The 17,578-nt window shown below is 40.4% G+C and overlaps 1 protein-coding gene across 5 annotated transcripts; it reads right to left on the reverse strand.

Moving 5' to 3' along the window:
• Positions 1 to 423: 423 nt before the first annotated feature.
• On the reverse strand, positions 424 to 12,330 carry LOC124416394. 5 transcript variants are annotated; one of them, XM_046897407.1, is made up of 8 exons: positions 12,177 to 12,330; positions 7,455 to 7,591; positions 7,199 to 7,323; positions 6,931 to 7,073; positions 5,206 to 5,414; positions 4,097 to 4,382; positions 1,493 to 1,737; positions 424 to 1,365 (listed from the first exon to the last, which is right to left on the reverse strand). In XM_046897407.1, the coding sequence occupies exons 1-8, from the start codon at positions 12,184 to 12,186 to the stop codon at positions 1,138 to 1,140; spliced, it is 1,383 nt and encodes a 460-aa protein (XP_046753363.1). In that variant the 5' UTR covers positions 12,187 to 12,330; the 3' UTR covers positions 424 to 1,137. The 5 variants fall into 5 exon arrangements, with proteins under 5 accessions (XP_046753363.1, XP_046753362.1, XP_046753366.1 ...); XM_046897406.1 differs by lacking the exon at positions 12,177 to 12,330 and adding an exon at positions 8,851 to 8,992; XM_046897408.1 differs by lacking the exon at positions 12,177 to 12,330 and adding an exon at positions 8,851 to 9,005 and having other exon boundaries at positions 1,253 to 1,388; positions 1,430 to 1,737.
• Positions 12,331 to 17,578: the final 5,248 nt, after the last annotated feature.

Consider the following 17,578-nt stretch of genomic DNA (forward strand, 5'->3'; position numbering starts at 1 on the left):
GAAAAGGGCTTAACAGCCCCGTTCTATGCAATTAGGAGCAAAGCACTCAACACATTTCCATTTGACGCAGAAATAACGAAATAGCATGAATTCTACAAATTTACTACAATTGCGATTTCACCATTTCTTGACTCCTGCGTCTAAGGAAAATGTTTGACGTGTTTTTATTCAGGATTTGCATTTTCAATATCTAATCAATTAAAGATATAAGGCATACAAATATTGGAATTATTTTCTGCACCTACCCTTACTTTTGCAACGTAAGACATTAGAAATATTTTAAGCTCGGTATATTTATTATTTTTCAATCTTCACAAATAGTTTACGACTTTTATTGCAATCCCTGGCAGAATTTTTCATAATTTCTGAAAATATAATGACCTCCAGGCCGAAAAATGAAAAGCGATAACGCTACAACGTGTGCGTTTTGTACTTTTATTTCATTACATTTACAAAGTTTTATAGTTACTAACTCGACATGTATAATGCGGTTTGCAAAAAATAATTATACAATAACCATACAAGCATCATCCGCAGCGTGTTGCGCGTATCAAAAAACAATTTTACGTGTGAGAGATAACAGATTACACACAGTTTCAGTATTTAATATATCGAAAAATACAATATCTTATGCATAAGTAATTATTATATTAATATTTGAGTGGTGGGTTGTGAGTGATTGGAAAGTAACAAACAATATACTTTTCGCGTACATATATATGTATGTATTATAACAACAATTGCCCATTAATATGTGAAATTCAGTTCTTGCATGACAAAGCCAGCGATTTTTGGATTCTCGGTGTACGGTGATTTGAACACATGCGACGAACAGGATTATTGCGACTACGATGCGGCTGCAATATTATTATTCGGTAATCGAGTGACAAAACATGATACATATTCATATTCGAGTCGCTGGTGGATCACCTTGTACTCACAATTTGCAAGTGAAATAAATTCCTATCGTACAAGCTGGAGCGCAAAGTTAGTCAACCACTATATTATGCATATAAATACCTCGGTACGATAAACAACAGATTTTTATTTCGTGCTCGTCTTGTAAAATATCAGAATATTCAGTGTGCAAGGGAGAAGGAAATACCAGGAGGGGGAAACAGAATCTCGTTCAACAGGTTACTGCAGCAGGATCTCGTAGTCTGGGAACGCGACTTCGGCTCCTCCGAAAGGAATGTACAGGACACCGTGCGAAGCCTGAACTTTTCCAATTGTCAAAGTTCCCTCGTGGCTCACGCGCCCGACGAAAAGTGGCTCTCCATCTTCGGATTCCCCGGCAGGCAACGCGTTGGGGGGAACGTTTCCTCCGGAAGTCGGGACCCACGTACCGGCGCTTCCGCAAAGTACCTGGATTTTTTCAATAACATTACAAACCCAATCGGTGAATCGATGCAAGATGCAAAATCTTGACGACTGTTCGTTATTCCCTTCGATTTTCCGAATTTTCAAATCATTAATCGCAAATGTGACGAACCTGGTATTCAGGCTTTCCGTGTTCACCTCCTCCCCAAGGAATGTAGCAGACGCAGTGGCTGGCCTTAAGCTTCCCAGGGATCAGCGCTCCTTCGTGTCGAGCTCTTGCTACGAAGAGAGGTTCTCCGTCTTGTCCTCCTGCCAGAGCACCAGGAGGCACTATGCCACCAGAAGCGTCTACCCAGCAGCTTGCTCCACCTTGGACGGGTGGCTGCATGTAGGGGGCAGGTGCGGACGGTGGGGCATCTGCGATTCGTGAAAAACATTTAATTCCAATTCGGTGTCGAAGGAGATGAGAAACGAAGGAGACGTGAAAAAATTCGACAGCATAAGATGCAAACGGTAGAAGTATACGAATATAAGAAAAATTCAACAATTTATTTAACCCTAGAATGATACGCTTATCTTTTTCACCCCCTGACTATACACCGGGGCAGAAACGAATCCCTTGCGTTCGATCGCAATTATCACTGTTATGAAGGGGGAAATTTTTTGTTTTTTTATCATTTTGACTCTCTTCATTTTTTAATCAGGAAACTGATAGTACTATTTAAAAATTTTGAAAAACTCAAAAAGTGTGTCAAAATTTGCCCTGATGGGAAAAAAATTGAAAATTGACAAAGATTTGAAATAACCGTGGGGTTCGAAATGTACTCCAGTATATCATTCTAGGGTCGAAGTGCAAGAAAAATCAAATAAATCTTTAAATTCAGGCAGCACTCCGCCAGAACAAGTTTAAAAGTTCAAATTTTAATCTTATATACATATTTGATATTAATGTTATAAAAAGTCCAACACACCAAACATATATGACTAGTCTTGAATCTGACAATTTGTATCAAATAACAATTTAAATCTTGTTAATCCGTATTCCTGTGAAATGACTACCGTTCGTTACTTTGATGTAAAACTCAGAGTCTCTAAGTATTTAGCGTTTGTACAATATTTTCAGCGCATTAGGAATCGTGTAGTAGTCCTTTTACAGAAATTCGAATAAGTTTGATACATCAGCATCATTAGTGTATCTCACACGATGATTTGTTAACCCATTCGGTATCACCATTTACGTGACAAACAGACTGAGACAATCTATAGGTATATTGACATCACATCAGGTCATTTCGTAAAAAAAAAAATGCGCACATCCCAAGATACACACAAGTATACAACATGCAACGTATACCTATACACAGAGATCAATACAGCAATTTGCGAAGGATTGCTTTGAGCAGATATTATCAGGCGAAGTTGGTATAATGTAATAACGTGCGATGAAAGAATTTACGAGCTGAAATAGTGTATAAGAGAGTAAGAAATATAGCCGTAGTCACGTGATTACTGGATTAGAAGAAGGTCAGCCTAGCTTTTGATAATTATTAGGCACTTCAATGTTGTTATTATTATACGTCGCGATAAGCACGAAAGCGATGTCAGCTTACAGAGTTTTTTTAGCAAGCGGCATAAGTTTTGCCAATTGTATAATTTCGAAATACAGTCCCATCATCAATGAACTGCAACACCATACTATATGTATACGCACCACATTGTCTTGTATTTGAATTGTCTGCAATTTAATTACTGCTTCCACGAATTCTTTCGAGAAATTTTACTTGATACTTTTCAAAACCATAAATTATTCAAATATGATCGATAGGTTAGATGAAAACTGGTTGAATGGGCAATGTAAAATTATATTAGTCAATATTCAAAGCGTAAAATTAGCACATGAATTGCTCAATGAGACGGTCACTGATTTTGAAATATTAAATTACACCCATTCATATTCAAAAGATCTCGACGAGAGTATTCTTTACTAGCGAAACCAGATTCGAAAGGTCCGACACATTTTTCTAAACCATCTTTCCGCAGCTCCGATCTTGTATAGGTACAGAATTCTGCATCTACTTCAACTTTCATCGGAATGACAGATTTTGACAAAACACCGTTTTCATAGTATTTTCCAAATAACTGTGAGATTACTTTTTCCTTTGGTTTTCCTAAGCTGTAAATTACGTATAATTCAGTCTTAGAACAAAACATATAATTTTGAAACGTGCTCCGTTAGCGTCCGGAGAAAATAGCTATATCAAACCCTTTGTATAAGTGTCTCAATTACCCTGAACATGATTCGCGGAATATGAGTATCTAAGTCTCTGACGTAACATGGCCCGGGTAACAAGAGCAAACGATACTTTTGACCGTGACTTTAAATCGCTTAACGCATATACATATCCCATGCCTACACATGCCTAGCATCAGCAACAAGTCCCGTGTAATTTTGGTAAAAAATTAATCGATCTCACGATTTGAAACACGTATTGTGCTCAGCGCATGTACCTGCGTCCGTGAGACAGGGTATCGTCGTTTTCCGCAATGCAGGTAAAATTGATGGGAATTTTTCTGAACTCAAATTCCCGAAGTTCGGATATTGATATAGCGATTAAATCGCTGCAGTCAAATCAAACGAAAGACATTATTGTGGTACGGATGATGGAACTCTTTGGACATTGACCGATCACTTGGTGACATTGATGATCAATTCATTAGAGACAACAGTAGTGTTTCACTTGTCTTGCTAGCTTCGAGAGGAGCCGGGGTAATTTACGTTTCTGCGGTGAGGTAAATCCTGGCGCAGGATGTGCGGGCTTTGGGTGTTGCGTGCCACTCGGTCCTGCTGCGGGCCGGGCAACCAGGACACTCCATTTCCCGGTTGCACCCCAGGCAGTCCGAACACCCACGTGGCTGATGCCGATGGGGTTTGGGTCGCGCCATTCCATGAGTACAGGCCCGTTCTCGCCCCCGACACGGACGACGATATGTCCGTTGAACCAAGAGATTGAAAATTTCTTCCGTTCATTGGCGGACAGGAGGTTGGGCGTCTCGGCGCGAACCTGTCCGGATTTTGACGTTTAGGAGCGGGTTGAAGTTCCGAATTTGAAGGTTCCGAAAGCGCCTGATTTTGAATTATTTGGTGGCGAAGCTTGAAGTAAGGAAATCAAACTTTTACGAAACGACAAAGTTTCGAATGGTCGAAAATTCAAGTTTCGATAGTGTGAAATTCCGAAAATTAGAATATACTCACACAGCGTAGTTTACCCAAGAAAATTTAAAAAAACAGAAAATCAGAATGACCAGGATTCCGAACGTAAAACTATCGACAATCCAAAACGAAAAAAGATCAAAGTGTTGATATTTCGTCAAGCAAGAAATTCATGGAACTGAAAATCTTCGATCATTCGGAATTTTGACGATTCAGATTAAAAAATTTTCCCATATTCGCACTTTCAGAACTTTGACCTGTAGGATTTCGATCGATTCGGAACTTTGATGTTTCATCAAAGTTTGATTTCTTTACTCTAAGTTTCGTCGCTAAAAAATTCGGAATTTGGCGCTTTCGGAACTCTTCAAATTCGAAATTTCAACCCTGCTTCGAGAGATAGAAGAGTCCTTCGGACCTTCGACTATGAAAGGACGATACGCGATTCGTGCCAAAGGATTGATATTACAAATGGATGAAGAGCGACGAATCAACACGCCTCGATAAGAAAGATTGCAATAGTTATAACAAATTTGATCATTCTTGGATATCGCGTGACGCTAGTTTGAAAAGCGTAGAAAAGCCCGGCTTGTTTAAAACGAGGAAATCCGATGGCACGTTCATATTTCGTTTCGTAATGAATCTGTTAATCGTAAGAAGAAAACTTCGGGATGAACCTTGTCGGGTTGCTTCCGATCGTATCTGATGACCGAGGCGGTGTTGTTCCATCCGGCTAGCAATACTTCGTACATCGGAGACGTTTCGCTCTTTCCTTGGGTTAGGGCAACGTGGGCGTTGCTAGGAGCGCTGACCTCGATTTCTACTCTGCCACTGCTCACGGCATGGAAATTATACTTCAGCTGATCAGTCGTTTTCAGCGTAACCCCCCGACCTTGTCCAACGAACGAATATCCGGACATTAAAAATTCGCTCATTTATTCGCCATCCTAATAATTCTGTAAATTTCTTTTCATTTGTCCTGAAGTTGAAAATTTCAACTCCTGCCCCGACGATAATGTCCACGTTTAGACTTTACTCTCCTTTCACGACCGAAGATAAGCAGAATCTGCCATTCCTTCTGTTTTCTACATGTATTACACACGTACGAGTATATCGTCAGCTTGGGGTCGTCGTTTTTTGAGTATAAATAACGAGTTATCGTTATATTTGTAGATAAGGTTTCCCCTCGAGTAATTTGACGGTCGATAGTCGCACATCAACAGGAATTTTCTCCTTGGCGAGAATTTTGTGACGTCAACAAAAATTTCGTCCCCGCATTCAGAACAATGGACGCACGTATAATATAGGAGTAGGTACATGTACGATACAATCTGCTGACTGTACCCACGTGGATACGTGAAATTTGAATAACAGCACAGAACGGCGACGCGACGTTGTCCAAGCTGTTTCCAGCATATCATACGAGATGTACTATCTACATCGAATTTGGAAAAAGTAAGATTCGAATGACGATCACTTCGTGACTGCGACCAATTACTTATGTTCCCAAAAGCAGGCGTAGCCCAGGCAGCGGAAGTTAAACGTAAGAAGTGTACGGAAGACAGGATGCAAGTGTGGATAGATTGTGTTTGATTTTCGAGCGGTACAGGTATTATAGCGTGTATCTGGGGCGTGCATTGGATATCAAGGCTATAGGTATGTAACATCGCAAGGTCCGTACGGTAAAACAAGCCAAAACGATAAGTTACAAATGGTAAGTCGAAAAAAAAATTTCTTATAATGTTTTTTCACTTTACATACCGCCAAAATAACCCGCAATACACCTGCCTGTGGCAACCAGGTAGTTTTAGGCAGATCCCAAGGTCCGAAATTGGGCCGAAAAGTAGTGGAAAATGTGTTTTGTGTCAATATAATTTTTGTATAAAATTTGTGTAGAAAATTAATGATCCAAAGCCTCCTGTGAACAATCTACAACTTTTCAAGATCTCACAGCTTCAATGTAGGTATCGTAGTTCGTCAGTATGAGATTTGATTTAGGAAAGGATTGACGCAGTGGAAAAATACTGCGCGTTGTCAGACGCAGCTTATGCGGCTACCTTTGCAAACGATTTTAATCTGACGGTACAACCCGTCAGTCCGTCTGTATAATACGTCAGGCGTGCAGCGATAAATTTAATATCCTACTCGCCTGTTCGAAGTAATCTTTGATGCAGTGGTTACAGTATTGGACACTACAGATTTGAATTCAAATCGCCAATTAATCGGCGCTAAATTTTATAGCCTGAAACTGTGACATGTAGAATAAAGAAGGCGTGGAAAAATCAATTCTACGTGCTACAATACTTGCAAATGAAAAGAAATAGTAGTTGTAAATTATTTGTGTATACGTTATACGGTTTATCGTGTCTGCGATAGTCTTAATCATCCGTGCTAAAAATACTGACCTTCGATGATCCATTCGCCAGTCGCACCCCAACCAGTGCAGACGCCGAAGTAACCGATACCGAATGGCTGCGGGTCGGTGTAGGACAAGAAAGGATTTGCTTCATTTTCCCTGCCGACGTCGAGGTTGCCGTTGTACCACCTTTAAAGAGACAAGCCACCGTGAATGGAATCATTCATCACGCGAACTCACTACGACTATTGTCAAATCTCGCAACGACGCAGAATTCACTTGGTCTCGAAATTCCAATACCGGAATCCACGTACCTGATCCAGAACCCGCGGAAGTCGCTGTCGGTAAGAATTCCCGGGGTATCAGCCTCGGCGGCCTCAGGCTTTGATCTGTTCTTGCGGATCACGGACCTCGCGTTGTTCCAACCTCCGAGGAAGATCTGTCGGCATAATTTAACATCCGGTTAGCACTGCTTCGCCGTGATTAATTTCGCTCAGTGGAAATCGGAAGAGTTTGAACGCTGATAGTACAATGCGAATGAAGGATTTTCAGATTTCTGTTGGAATTTACCTCGTACATGGGCTCACCCTCGCTGGGGCCCGTGGTTAAAGCAATGTGGGCATCGTGTCCAGCCTTGACTCGGAATTGTAGCTGACCAGAAGCTACTGGGAAGAAGTTGTATTGAAGTCTGTCTTCCGTAGATAGCGCTATGAACAAACAAATGAAAGAAAATAGTAATTTGTAAATTTTTAAGTAGCTACTGAGCATGAAAATATGAAAAGTTTTCTTTTTAACTTCGTCTACTTATTGCTAACCAAACTGATTGCATTTCTGAAAAAAAATCCAAACAATGATCTACGCAATTAAAACTTAATTCGGAATACAGATGCGTAAATTTATACGTATTATATGAGGTACGAATGTACAGTCTAACACGATGCATTTTGTCTGATAATTCAGTTGTGTACCAGAGGCTAATTAAGCCACATTGAATTAATAAGAACGTTGTTAAGAATAATAAAAAATAGCAGGTCTGGCGTCCAGACGCCTCGACGCCGATGACGCGATCCTGCGGCGTGTCCAATCGTACAAGGTTATCTGGCAGTGATGCAGGACACTAGAGGATCAATAGCTCGGGTTTCCGTGTTCTTGGCACACATTCTCTGTGTATATAGTACACACCCAGAGCAGGGAAGCAAACGCGAGACCTAGTGATAAAAATTGAACTTTGTTTTTCTTTTCAAGCCCATGAAACGTGCTGACGTGAATTATCGTCACGCGATCCAGGGTTCATTTCTATGTCAATTTTACGAAAGGACAGGACCTAGATAATGAAATGATACGTCCTTTGGCCGTCGTTCTTACCGAACTGACAGTTCAAAGTTGATGGGATATTTGCCGTAAATCATGCCGTCTGCTCTAGTGTTGGAACAGTGAGAACAAATAATTATACTAGGTCACGGCTCTATGAGAATGTGAAATGAAATAGGCATCCGTGATGAACTTCAGAAGTAAATATTTTCCTCTCGATTCTTATGAAATCCTTGTTAAATATCGAATCCCCACGATCACGTATGAACTTGAAACTACACTGAAATTTTAATCATGTTCTGCAGCGTGCGCTCCTAGTGCTGTAATTAATCACAGAGCTCAGTTTTCACTGTAATTATAACAGGTCGAAGACCCCTGCAAAATCTGGCTAATAGGATCAGCATGCGAAACGCTTCGGAGCTGTCACACCAAGAACAATCGAAGTTCCTACAGACATTAACTACACGTGGGCATAACCCGTAATTCCGGTCCTACGAGAAAATATTGCCTCTGATTTTAAGCTGGTGATATTATGTGAAGATGATCTTATTGGAGTTAGTAAACGCGATGCTGAATCTTTCTTTAATTTTTTCGCATTCCAACACCTTCAAAGACTTTCAGCGATGTCGCACTTTTATTCGAGTAAAGCGCGTACCCATATTGTACTTGAATAAAGTCTTTATTTGGTATCCCAGGTCAGTTGTGGAGAAGATCAAGAGCAATATTAAACCTTTGACGAACAAGTTTTTTAGCAGTACGTCTTCCTCCTCTACTGGCGTCATTATATTGTTTAAAAAATATTCACGTTAACACTAACAAGTTAAAAGAAACATATTGCACCAATGCTACTGTAAAGAATCGTGACCATGAAATATTATACGATCATAACGAGTGCATAATACTGTTCGCTCGTGGTTCAGATATATCTTCAGTCCAAACACTGGTTATACAATATTCTGTTTGTATAATTGAAGTCCCTCCATAATCGTTGTTATGTACAGCGTATCTGTTGTCAACGGTTCAGGTGTCAGCCCTGATCCCCCCAGCCTTACAAAGTCGCGAAACTGATACAGAGATCTGTTGCGATCGAAAATTAATTTTGGCTCATGACCACTACCCGTTGAACATGACTACAAACTGAAAGCCGAAGTAAGGCGTGAAGTAAACGTAAGTTTTATAAATAGTAACTAATGTCATGCAAGCGAATATTGTACCCACGTAATGTATAGATATAGAATTCAAGCGGCAAATTACATCATTCATGTAATATAACGACGCGGAGCTGACCGACCAGCGATTCTCAAGCTGGCATTTCGAATTCTTATACGTGAAGTGACTGCACTAAACCCGGTATAGAGAACGCACGGGTTTATGCAAATTAGAACCAGGCTCGCAGGCGCTCCGCGTTGAGTGATCAGTTTTTCGATGACCTCGGACATTCTGCAGAATCAAAGGGCGAAGTTAACAATGTCATGGAATTGTACTGGGTGTGGATTCTCAACGTGAGCCAACTTCGAGAGAGCAATTGCTAGTTTGCGGAACGGCGTGGGAATGACAATGATTGAATCAGCCTCTATGGAGTGCGGCCCTGGTATACCTAGAGTACAACGTCATCGCATAAGTTAGGAACGTTCAATGGCAAATAATAGTTTACGACATTTGTGCAGCGTATGGGTTCGTTGTTTGCCTCGTCGAATCTCCGGTTCCGTAACAATCACGACGATGTCGTAGCAAAGGATAAACGCGAAGAAAAAGAAATGTCGCGTACTGAATTAACTGTTCTTCGGTGCGCCTCGAAAGGCAACCAGGTCATTGAACCCGCCTAGCGATGCGCTCTGAAGTATGTACCGCAATAATTAGGCGCGGGGAGGAGAAGTATTTTGATAGGAATAACATCACGCTGATTATTTTATTCGAAAAACCCGAACGAGGATGTGACTGCAACAAATGTATTGTGGATGCTGAACGATTTGATTTAACGTTACATTTCGTCTATGTATGATTCAGGAGGTGGTTTTGGAACGCATTACACGCGTATAGCACCGGGCTCTCAAGGGTCATGTGAGATAAGCACCATGACGTGGAATGTCTCTGGCTGTGTCAACAAGGAAAAATGGTCCGGGACAACAATATCGGGCCTAAGAAAACAACAACACGAACCGAAGTTTGGCATCGAAAAGATTACGCACCGTTGAATTTGAAAATATTCTCCACGCGTGATATGAAAAATAAAAGTACTATTACAGTTTTTTATTCCAACTACATTCGTGTCGGTGTGAAATTTAAGGGATAATTATAAAGTAACAATGATAAGTGATTGGATGAAAATACGATACTCTGACAAACTTTAGCGATGTAATGCTTCGTCAATTACTTGAAATTTAGAAATGCAATTTTTACGCAGCATTCCTTTCAGCACAAATATCGATATGTTGATATGCAGGGCAATCTAGAGTAGCTGTAGGTGGATAATATGGTTCTAAACATCGTGTCTTGTGTCGCAATCTTGCAGGGCGTGCGTGGTCTCTGCAGATCCCAACACAGTATCAACCGCAGTCTCGCCTCTGGTCTGCAGGTTCTTTTGAATGTGCAGAAACAGTAGCGAATGGCGGGAAAGGCGTTCAGCAAAACGGCTTGAAGTGGACCCGGTTAAACGCCACGTCAGCAGTAGTTATGGTTCTACACGCAGGCAAGTTCGCCACAGGATCTAATTTCTGGGTTCTACGTCATTCATACTTGATGGATTCTCAAAGAGGAAACGGAAATTGGCGTAACATGTATAGTTGATGCCCTCCTCACCGCAGCACGTCGTATGTGTGTCAAATTTAAGAGAAGATAATTTGTTGAAAAATTACGAGGAGGAATTCATTGGGCACAATTGTACGTAGGCTTCGATTGAATCAGAAGTGATTAAAGTCGGAGATCGCATCATCGCGGAATGAATCGCGCTACGTGACGTATGCATGTCCATCAGTGCAATTATCACCGTTGGAACGAAGGCTCTATTCGTCTTTTGTGGTAAATGGGGTCGCGCCTAGAGCCATGAAGTGCCGCTTCGCTGTGCTCTCAGAGCCTGACTTGAGGAGTGGAATGCGGGCTGCATTAAAAATAGAAGAACCAATCTTCCGATTTATGCCTCAGAGCACTTAGAATCCTAAGGCTCATATCTAGCCTGGACCCAAAGGAGTCGCGGCAACCGCGTCGTTTGCTCATTCGGGAGGGGAAAAGGATGTGATCCGAGTTGTTTGCCGCTGCGTAGTAAACCATCTCCAAGAACATTGCTTGGCTAGTCAGAATGCCGGCCGGCTTGTCAAACCGTTCGCTGCCCGACGAACTTCAGCCCCGCCCCGACTATATTTAGCAATCACTAGTAGAAAAAACACGCCAATAGATCTCTAACGTTTAGCATTCTTGAAATATTCCGCCGTTGGTGTGTATGCAAAAGGTTGTATCGAATCGCGAGATTTTCGCTAGATGCAGCTTCCGCGATTGGAATCAAGCACCGATGTTCGATCGGATCTATATTGGAGATTGCTGCGTACCGATCTAACTGTAAGCGAACGCATCACGCATGCATCGAATACATCGACTCGAGAATAACCGGTGCTTTCCTGCTGTATCGTTGATCCCACGTCCGTTCAGAATGCCGGTGGGCTTACGTAAGCAACTGGTAATAGAGTATTGTGTGAAAATAATTTCGGACAACTCGTGACTCGGATCTTACGAAGTTTCCAAGCTTATGTGTCTCTCCCTTTACGCTGAGCATCTGTCCAAACAATTCCGAGTTCGAGAATCGTAATAGAAAGCTCGAAACACGCAACTAAATTCGTTGTATAGGTGTAATAAATTGAACTCTGGAATTACAAGTGAACAATTCGCGTTGCAGTCTAGCTAGTTGTTTACAGCTAGGGGCCAAGTCAACTAACACTTTGTCAATTTGATTAACACTTGTGGGATAATAAAATCTTGAGAGTTACTCACTGTGTGCCATGTTTGTTGTCGTATGGAAGCTGTTCTGAATGCTTACAGGACTGCGAACTAACGCCGTTGAGATTCAAACCGTCACTGTGAACTGTCCGCGCAACTTTTCTCCGCGTCAGTAGAGGAACGTTGATAAACGCGCATGCGCATATACACGCAGATACGGGAACGCAGAAAATGCCACTGCAAGTTTTCAGCTTATTCTTAATTAAAAATTTTCTATGAGTCATACGAGAAGAATAAGTAAATATAGACGCTTGAATAACGCTGGATGAAGACTGGAACAAGGTTGTCCGGTAGATTGTTGATCGAAAACAAACCCTGGCAGGCTTTACAGGCACCCATGGGAACTGCATAAATTGCTGTATTACCTATAGACCAGCGTCAACATCTTGGTTAAGGCTTTAAATTCAATTATATAGTTTTTATGTCAACGTTGTGCTTGCTCAAACGGTCGCAGATTGCGTGGAAAATTACCACAATATTTGCGGTGCCGCTTAAGTTAACACCGGTAGTCGTTTAACATTTAAGTATAAGCCAATTGAAACCGGAAATTCAGCATCTTTGGTGTATTCATAAATTTATGTGAATTTTTACGACCTCAGACTAGCAAATATTTCACTGAGGTAATATACTGTCTTCCCGAAAATTCGTGAATTTTTATAAATAACTGGAAGTGTTTTCTAAATATACGTTACGTGAATTATAACGATAAAACTATAAGACAAACTGTGTGGGAATAATTTTTCAGGGGATTTAGAAGAACTTGGCAACGAATTTTAATAACATTTTCAAAAACCATGAGACATTTTTGAACAGAATTTTAGAGTCCTTCAAGGAATGCGAGATATGTGATTGTTTTCACTAGGGTTACGCAATCGAATCCTTGTTAAATTACATCACGTCAATTCAATGTACCGTAATGAAAACTTTTTCAAGGTAGTACAGTGTGACTATGTTATACTGTAATAGATAAAACTAGACAGTAATAGGCTGACATCGAGAAGAGGTTTGTACTACATAAAAATAGCATGTTTCGAGAATCGTGTGATGTTCGATGCACTTGCCAATTACTTCACTTTCTTTGTATTAATGAAACTTCGATGAAGTTATTGTACAGACAAACTTTCTTGTGCTATTTATACTTTGAAGGCGAATTTCTTCTTTTCTTGGTTCATTAGAAAAAATATATAAATAAAGCTGAATCACAACATAATTAAAGCCTTGCGAAATACTCTTCTTAAGCACTTTAATCATATTTTAATTTTAACCATGATCAAAGACACAGAAACGTCATGTGATTCATTCCGGAGTAATCTACTCTTCTTGTAACCTGTCACAGTAAATAATAATACCGCTAATCTCAAGCTTATTATAAGCAACTTCGCGACTCGTTATAATGTATGTATTCAATACTCTGCTTCCATTGTTGGGTAGCTCAAATTCCTGCATTGAAATGATATGGGAAAGTTTCCATAAAGTAGCTTCCATGATAACTACTTGTCGCACCACCGACTGGCATCATACTTTATTGTTAAATACTACATTTGATTGCAAATTTAGTAAAATATCAGATAATTTTTAACATAAAACTGTAGCAAGTAATATCATACCTCTTTGAACGAATCGCCTCGGGTGATCTAGGTGTGATTAATAAGCAAGACGAGAACGCAGTCCTGTAAAAAATCTCAACGGTGACGTCACAACTTGGCCATGGTACTTGCGTGACATCATTGGCAGCTAGAAAACATCAAAAAGACATTTTGCCTCACGTTTCAACGGCATTTCAGACTATAAGACTCGATTTCATCACTCAAATTATTACGGTACGTATAACCTCAGCAATCTCTACTGCAACGGGATGCAGGGAAGGACATTTGCAGCTATGATATGCGAGTTACATGGACGGCCAACATAAGATCACGTCATGTATATATGCATACCACTACTACACCCAAAGTTCGAATTTGTACAATTTTGTGTTCCATCAACCCAAAATGACCTTGATGGCTAATTAGACGGCCTCGTGCAATAATAGGTAATAGTGATTCGAATGAATCATTCATGAAATGTAGGCGGTCTAACGCGTCATACGTAGCTGTATGGTGGGTCAGCCGAACCGCAAGCACCATAGCGATGCGACCTGCCCGTTTGCATTATGTGAGCATCCATTCGACGGCGATTAAGTAATATTAAGTATGTCTACTACAGGGGCGTTTGCAGGTGTATGTGAAAATGGCATGAGGAAATGGTCACGCAGGTGCACACAGGCGCTTCCCTTATGATGTACGTAATTTCACGCTCGTCAAAACGACGAAAACAGTTGCCAAGCTTTAGTGGTCGTCTTCCTTGTGTCGTTTGATCCGAGGTGAATGATTATTGCCACACAATGGTGGGTTTTATAGCTAATTTGCGGATGGTGTGACCGTTGTATCTGTGACGCAGAGCCGATAAATTTTCTGCTATTGAAATATTATAAATTATTCAGCCGATGTAACATGACGTATATTTTTATCGGCGCTACATTGAAAGTTGTACGTACAGGGTCCTTCCGAAGGATGTTTACCCGTAATACAATAAATTGTATTCGCAGGACGTAAGCGCATTATGTATTCGAACAATTTTAAATTTCAAGTTGCATGAAAAAAAAAAAAAAAAAAAAAATACCTCACACGATGAAGAATGCAGCGTTTCAATTTTGACTGTACATATTTTACTTTACATGCACGAGACATCTGACGTTTGTAAAATCCCGAAATGAGGTTACCGGGTAATTTATTTGAGCTGCTAAATTCACGTTCAATTCTTAAGATTAAGCCTGAGAGATCAGATTACTGACGGGACTCTGAGTTCTGAACAAAAAAGAAGTAACAATAACAGGGTGGCCACAAATTTTTTGGGGAAAAAATTTCATCACATTTCCAGGTTTTTCCAGGACCTAAGACCTAGTTTTCGCTAACATTTTACCAGTTTACTAAGTTACTAAATGCTAAATCATTCAGCTTACTAACTCTGTATTGGGTTAAAATGCCAATTTCAAAAAAAAAAAGTAAACTTATTACCTCAAAAAATCATTTTTAATTCCCATGATAGAAAAGTGACATTTTCAGTTTTTTCCGTAACCAAATTAATAATTCCCTGACATTTCCAAGATTTCGGGTTTCTCCAGGTGTGTGGCCACCCTGAATAAGTGCAATCCAAAAACGACCACCACTCCAGACTCGAGTGCAGCGTTATCTCGGAGCTGCTGTCTGACTTATACGGGTAGAACTCACTGCCTGACGGCGCACGCATCGTTTCACTGTCTGACCGACACGGGTAGCAGCCACTGCCTTACCATTACGTTTTATCCTACGTTTTATCCACGGCCGGCATGTCTGGCTGTTACACGCAGCTTTCACTGCCTGAGTAGTACCTGCACATCTACTGCCCGACGCACGTTCAACGGTGGCTAACCAAGGCAGAAGCGACTACTGATATCTTGTCGACGCCCAGTGATCAGACACTGATGGATAATCAAGCTTGCTGTAGGTATTTACAGACGTCGGATTAGCGCTCGATGCATTTGCTGGTAAGACAATTAATGTTTAAGAGGGATTGTTGATAATTACTTGAATACAAGTCATCGGTTGATTGAGAGATATTTATCTAGAGACTGTTGACTTGCTCACTGTTTTGTTTTATTTTTTTTTATTTTTGATTGAATACCTATCACCTTTTTTTACCCTGTGATGATTTACTGATCTTCGGAAAAGTGCTTGTCCGATTTCGTATACATATCGTAATTAATTGGCAACTGGCCATGAGACACATTCTGATATGGACTGAATTGCCAAAAACAAATAAAACATTTCACCGGTAATCGCTAACTGATGGTTGTCTATAATTTGTAGATAAATTGTGGAAAATTATACAAATACGTTTTACAGTATAATCAAGATCAAACGTGTGCACGATAACCGCGACTAAGTTGGTTACAGAGGAATCTGCGATAGTTTCAACGTTCTAACATCGTTGGTCGCTCTGACCTATCATGTAAATATCTTCTGATTTAATACTCAATTACCTTAACAATTTTGTGTGTAGCAAATACTTGATCAGTTTCAGGTGAATAAATATCATATTTTACTACCCACTCTTAAGCTGACTAAAAATATATTTCTTATGTTTGAAACGTGCGTAACTGATGATGCACAGATGGTGCAAACTATTTGGTATGCGCAGCGCCTGCAGATAGAATAAAAATGGAGAGTCTCTTTCAATAAATATTAATCGCTCACCATTTTCTTCTATGAATGTACCTATTTTCTCTTATCTACATAATGAATTAATTGCGTAGCAACGAAAGACACCCCAGATTTTATTCGAAATCATGGATCTTTTGCATGCACAATACGCTATACTCCCAAGTCGTAACGAGTAATTGTGAGTGTATCATTTTTGTTTCTGAATTGATTGTGGCAAAGAAATCGCCTCAAGGATGTTCTTTATTGACGTTTCGAATTTACGAAGCGCCAAGTTATGCGCAAAATATGTCGTCAATGGCGAGTAAATTTGAAATAAAAAGGTATTATATTCAACCATATGCACGTGTTCACACTTGCAATTTTTCCCTACAGTCGGCTTGCGCTTTGATGTATGGCACAGCATGTAAATTAGCAATGATTTGCTATCGGTCGACGCGCTGCAGTGAAACATATTCAACGGTATGAAGATGTGCATATAAGTAACTATACTGCTCACAGCTTCACCTGCAATTTGCCTCGACAACATGTACTTAAATAAAGAAGTGATAATATGTAGCGAAGGTTCGCGATGCACACGGCGTTATATCATGTTTGTAAAGTTTTTCTATTTTGCCTTTCCTAATACCTATAGTTTTAAGGTCTTGCTGGACAAAGGAAACTGTATTTGTAACAGATCCAGTAACAAGGCTGCGTAGTGAGCAGCTTCATTAATTTCACGACGGCGAGTAATAGACGAGTGAAGAAAAGTACACAATCATGTAAACCAGTTTATTTATCCATATTACTACAGTCGACGACTGCACAGCCTGAGCAGCATCTGGCTTTGAGAGAACTTGAGTTATCCTACATTGAGCTTCACATGACTCTTAAACTCTTGTATTAATAAACGTTGCCTTTCTCGTTTGGATGAGAAAAGCTACAAGCCTGCGCGTTCGTTGAAGTTGCCTTTCATCAAAAAACAATCTGCTTTCAGACACTTGTCTCTTCGTCTTTTGCAGCACCTGACGCACACGAGTTGCGGTCTCTTAAACAGCGCTGGTATTCGATGCGAAGGCATACATATCCTCGAAAACACGCAAAGGTGAAAGGTTTCGAAAGACTACCGTACAAAGATGCATTGCGTCATTGGTAGAATTTGTAAAGCAATCGGATCTG

The sequence above is a fragment of the Diprion similis genome, chromosome 2, assembly GCF_021155765.1.
Source record: "Diprion similis isolate iyDipSimi1 chromosome 2, iyDipSimi1.1, whole genome shotgun sequence".
In the NCBI taxonomy this organism is placed as follows: Eukaryota; Metazoa; Arthropoda; class Insecta; order Hymenoptera; family Diprionidae; genus Diprion; species Diprion similis.

Bases quoted from the DNA above. Each gene is read 5' to 3' on its own strand.
- LOC124416394 (XM_046897406.1), bottom strand. From the start codon at position 8,977: ATGACGCCAGTAGAGGAGGAAGACGTACTGCTAAAAAACTTGTTCGTC. The intron at 7,592-8,850 runs GTACGCGCTTTA...GTTTGTTCATAG, and splicing joins TTTATTCAAGTACAATATGG to CGCTATCTACGGAAGACAGA. The intron at 4,383-5,205 runs GTTCATCCCGAA...AAATCCGGACAG, and splicing joins ATCGGAAGCAACCCGACAAG to GTTCGCGCCGAGACGCCCAA.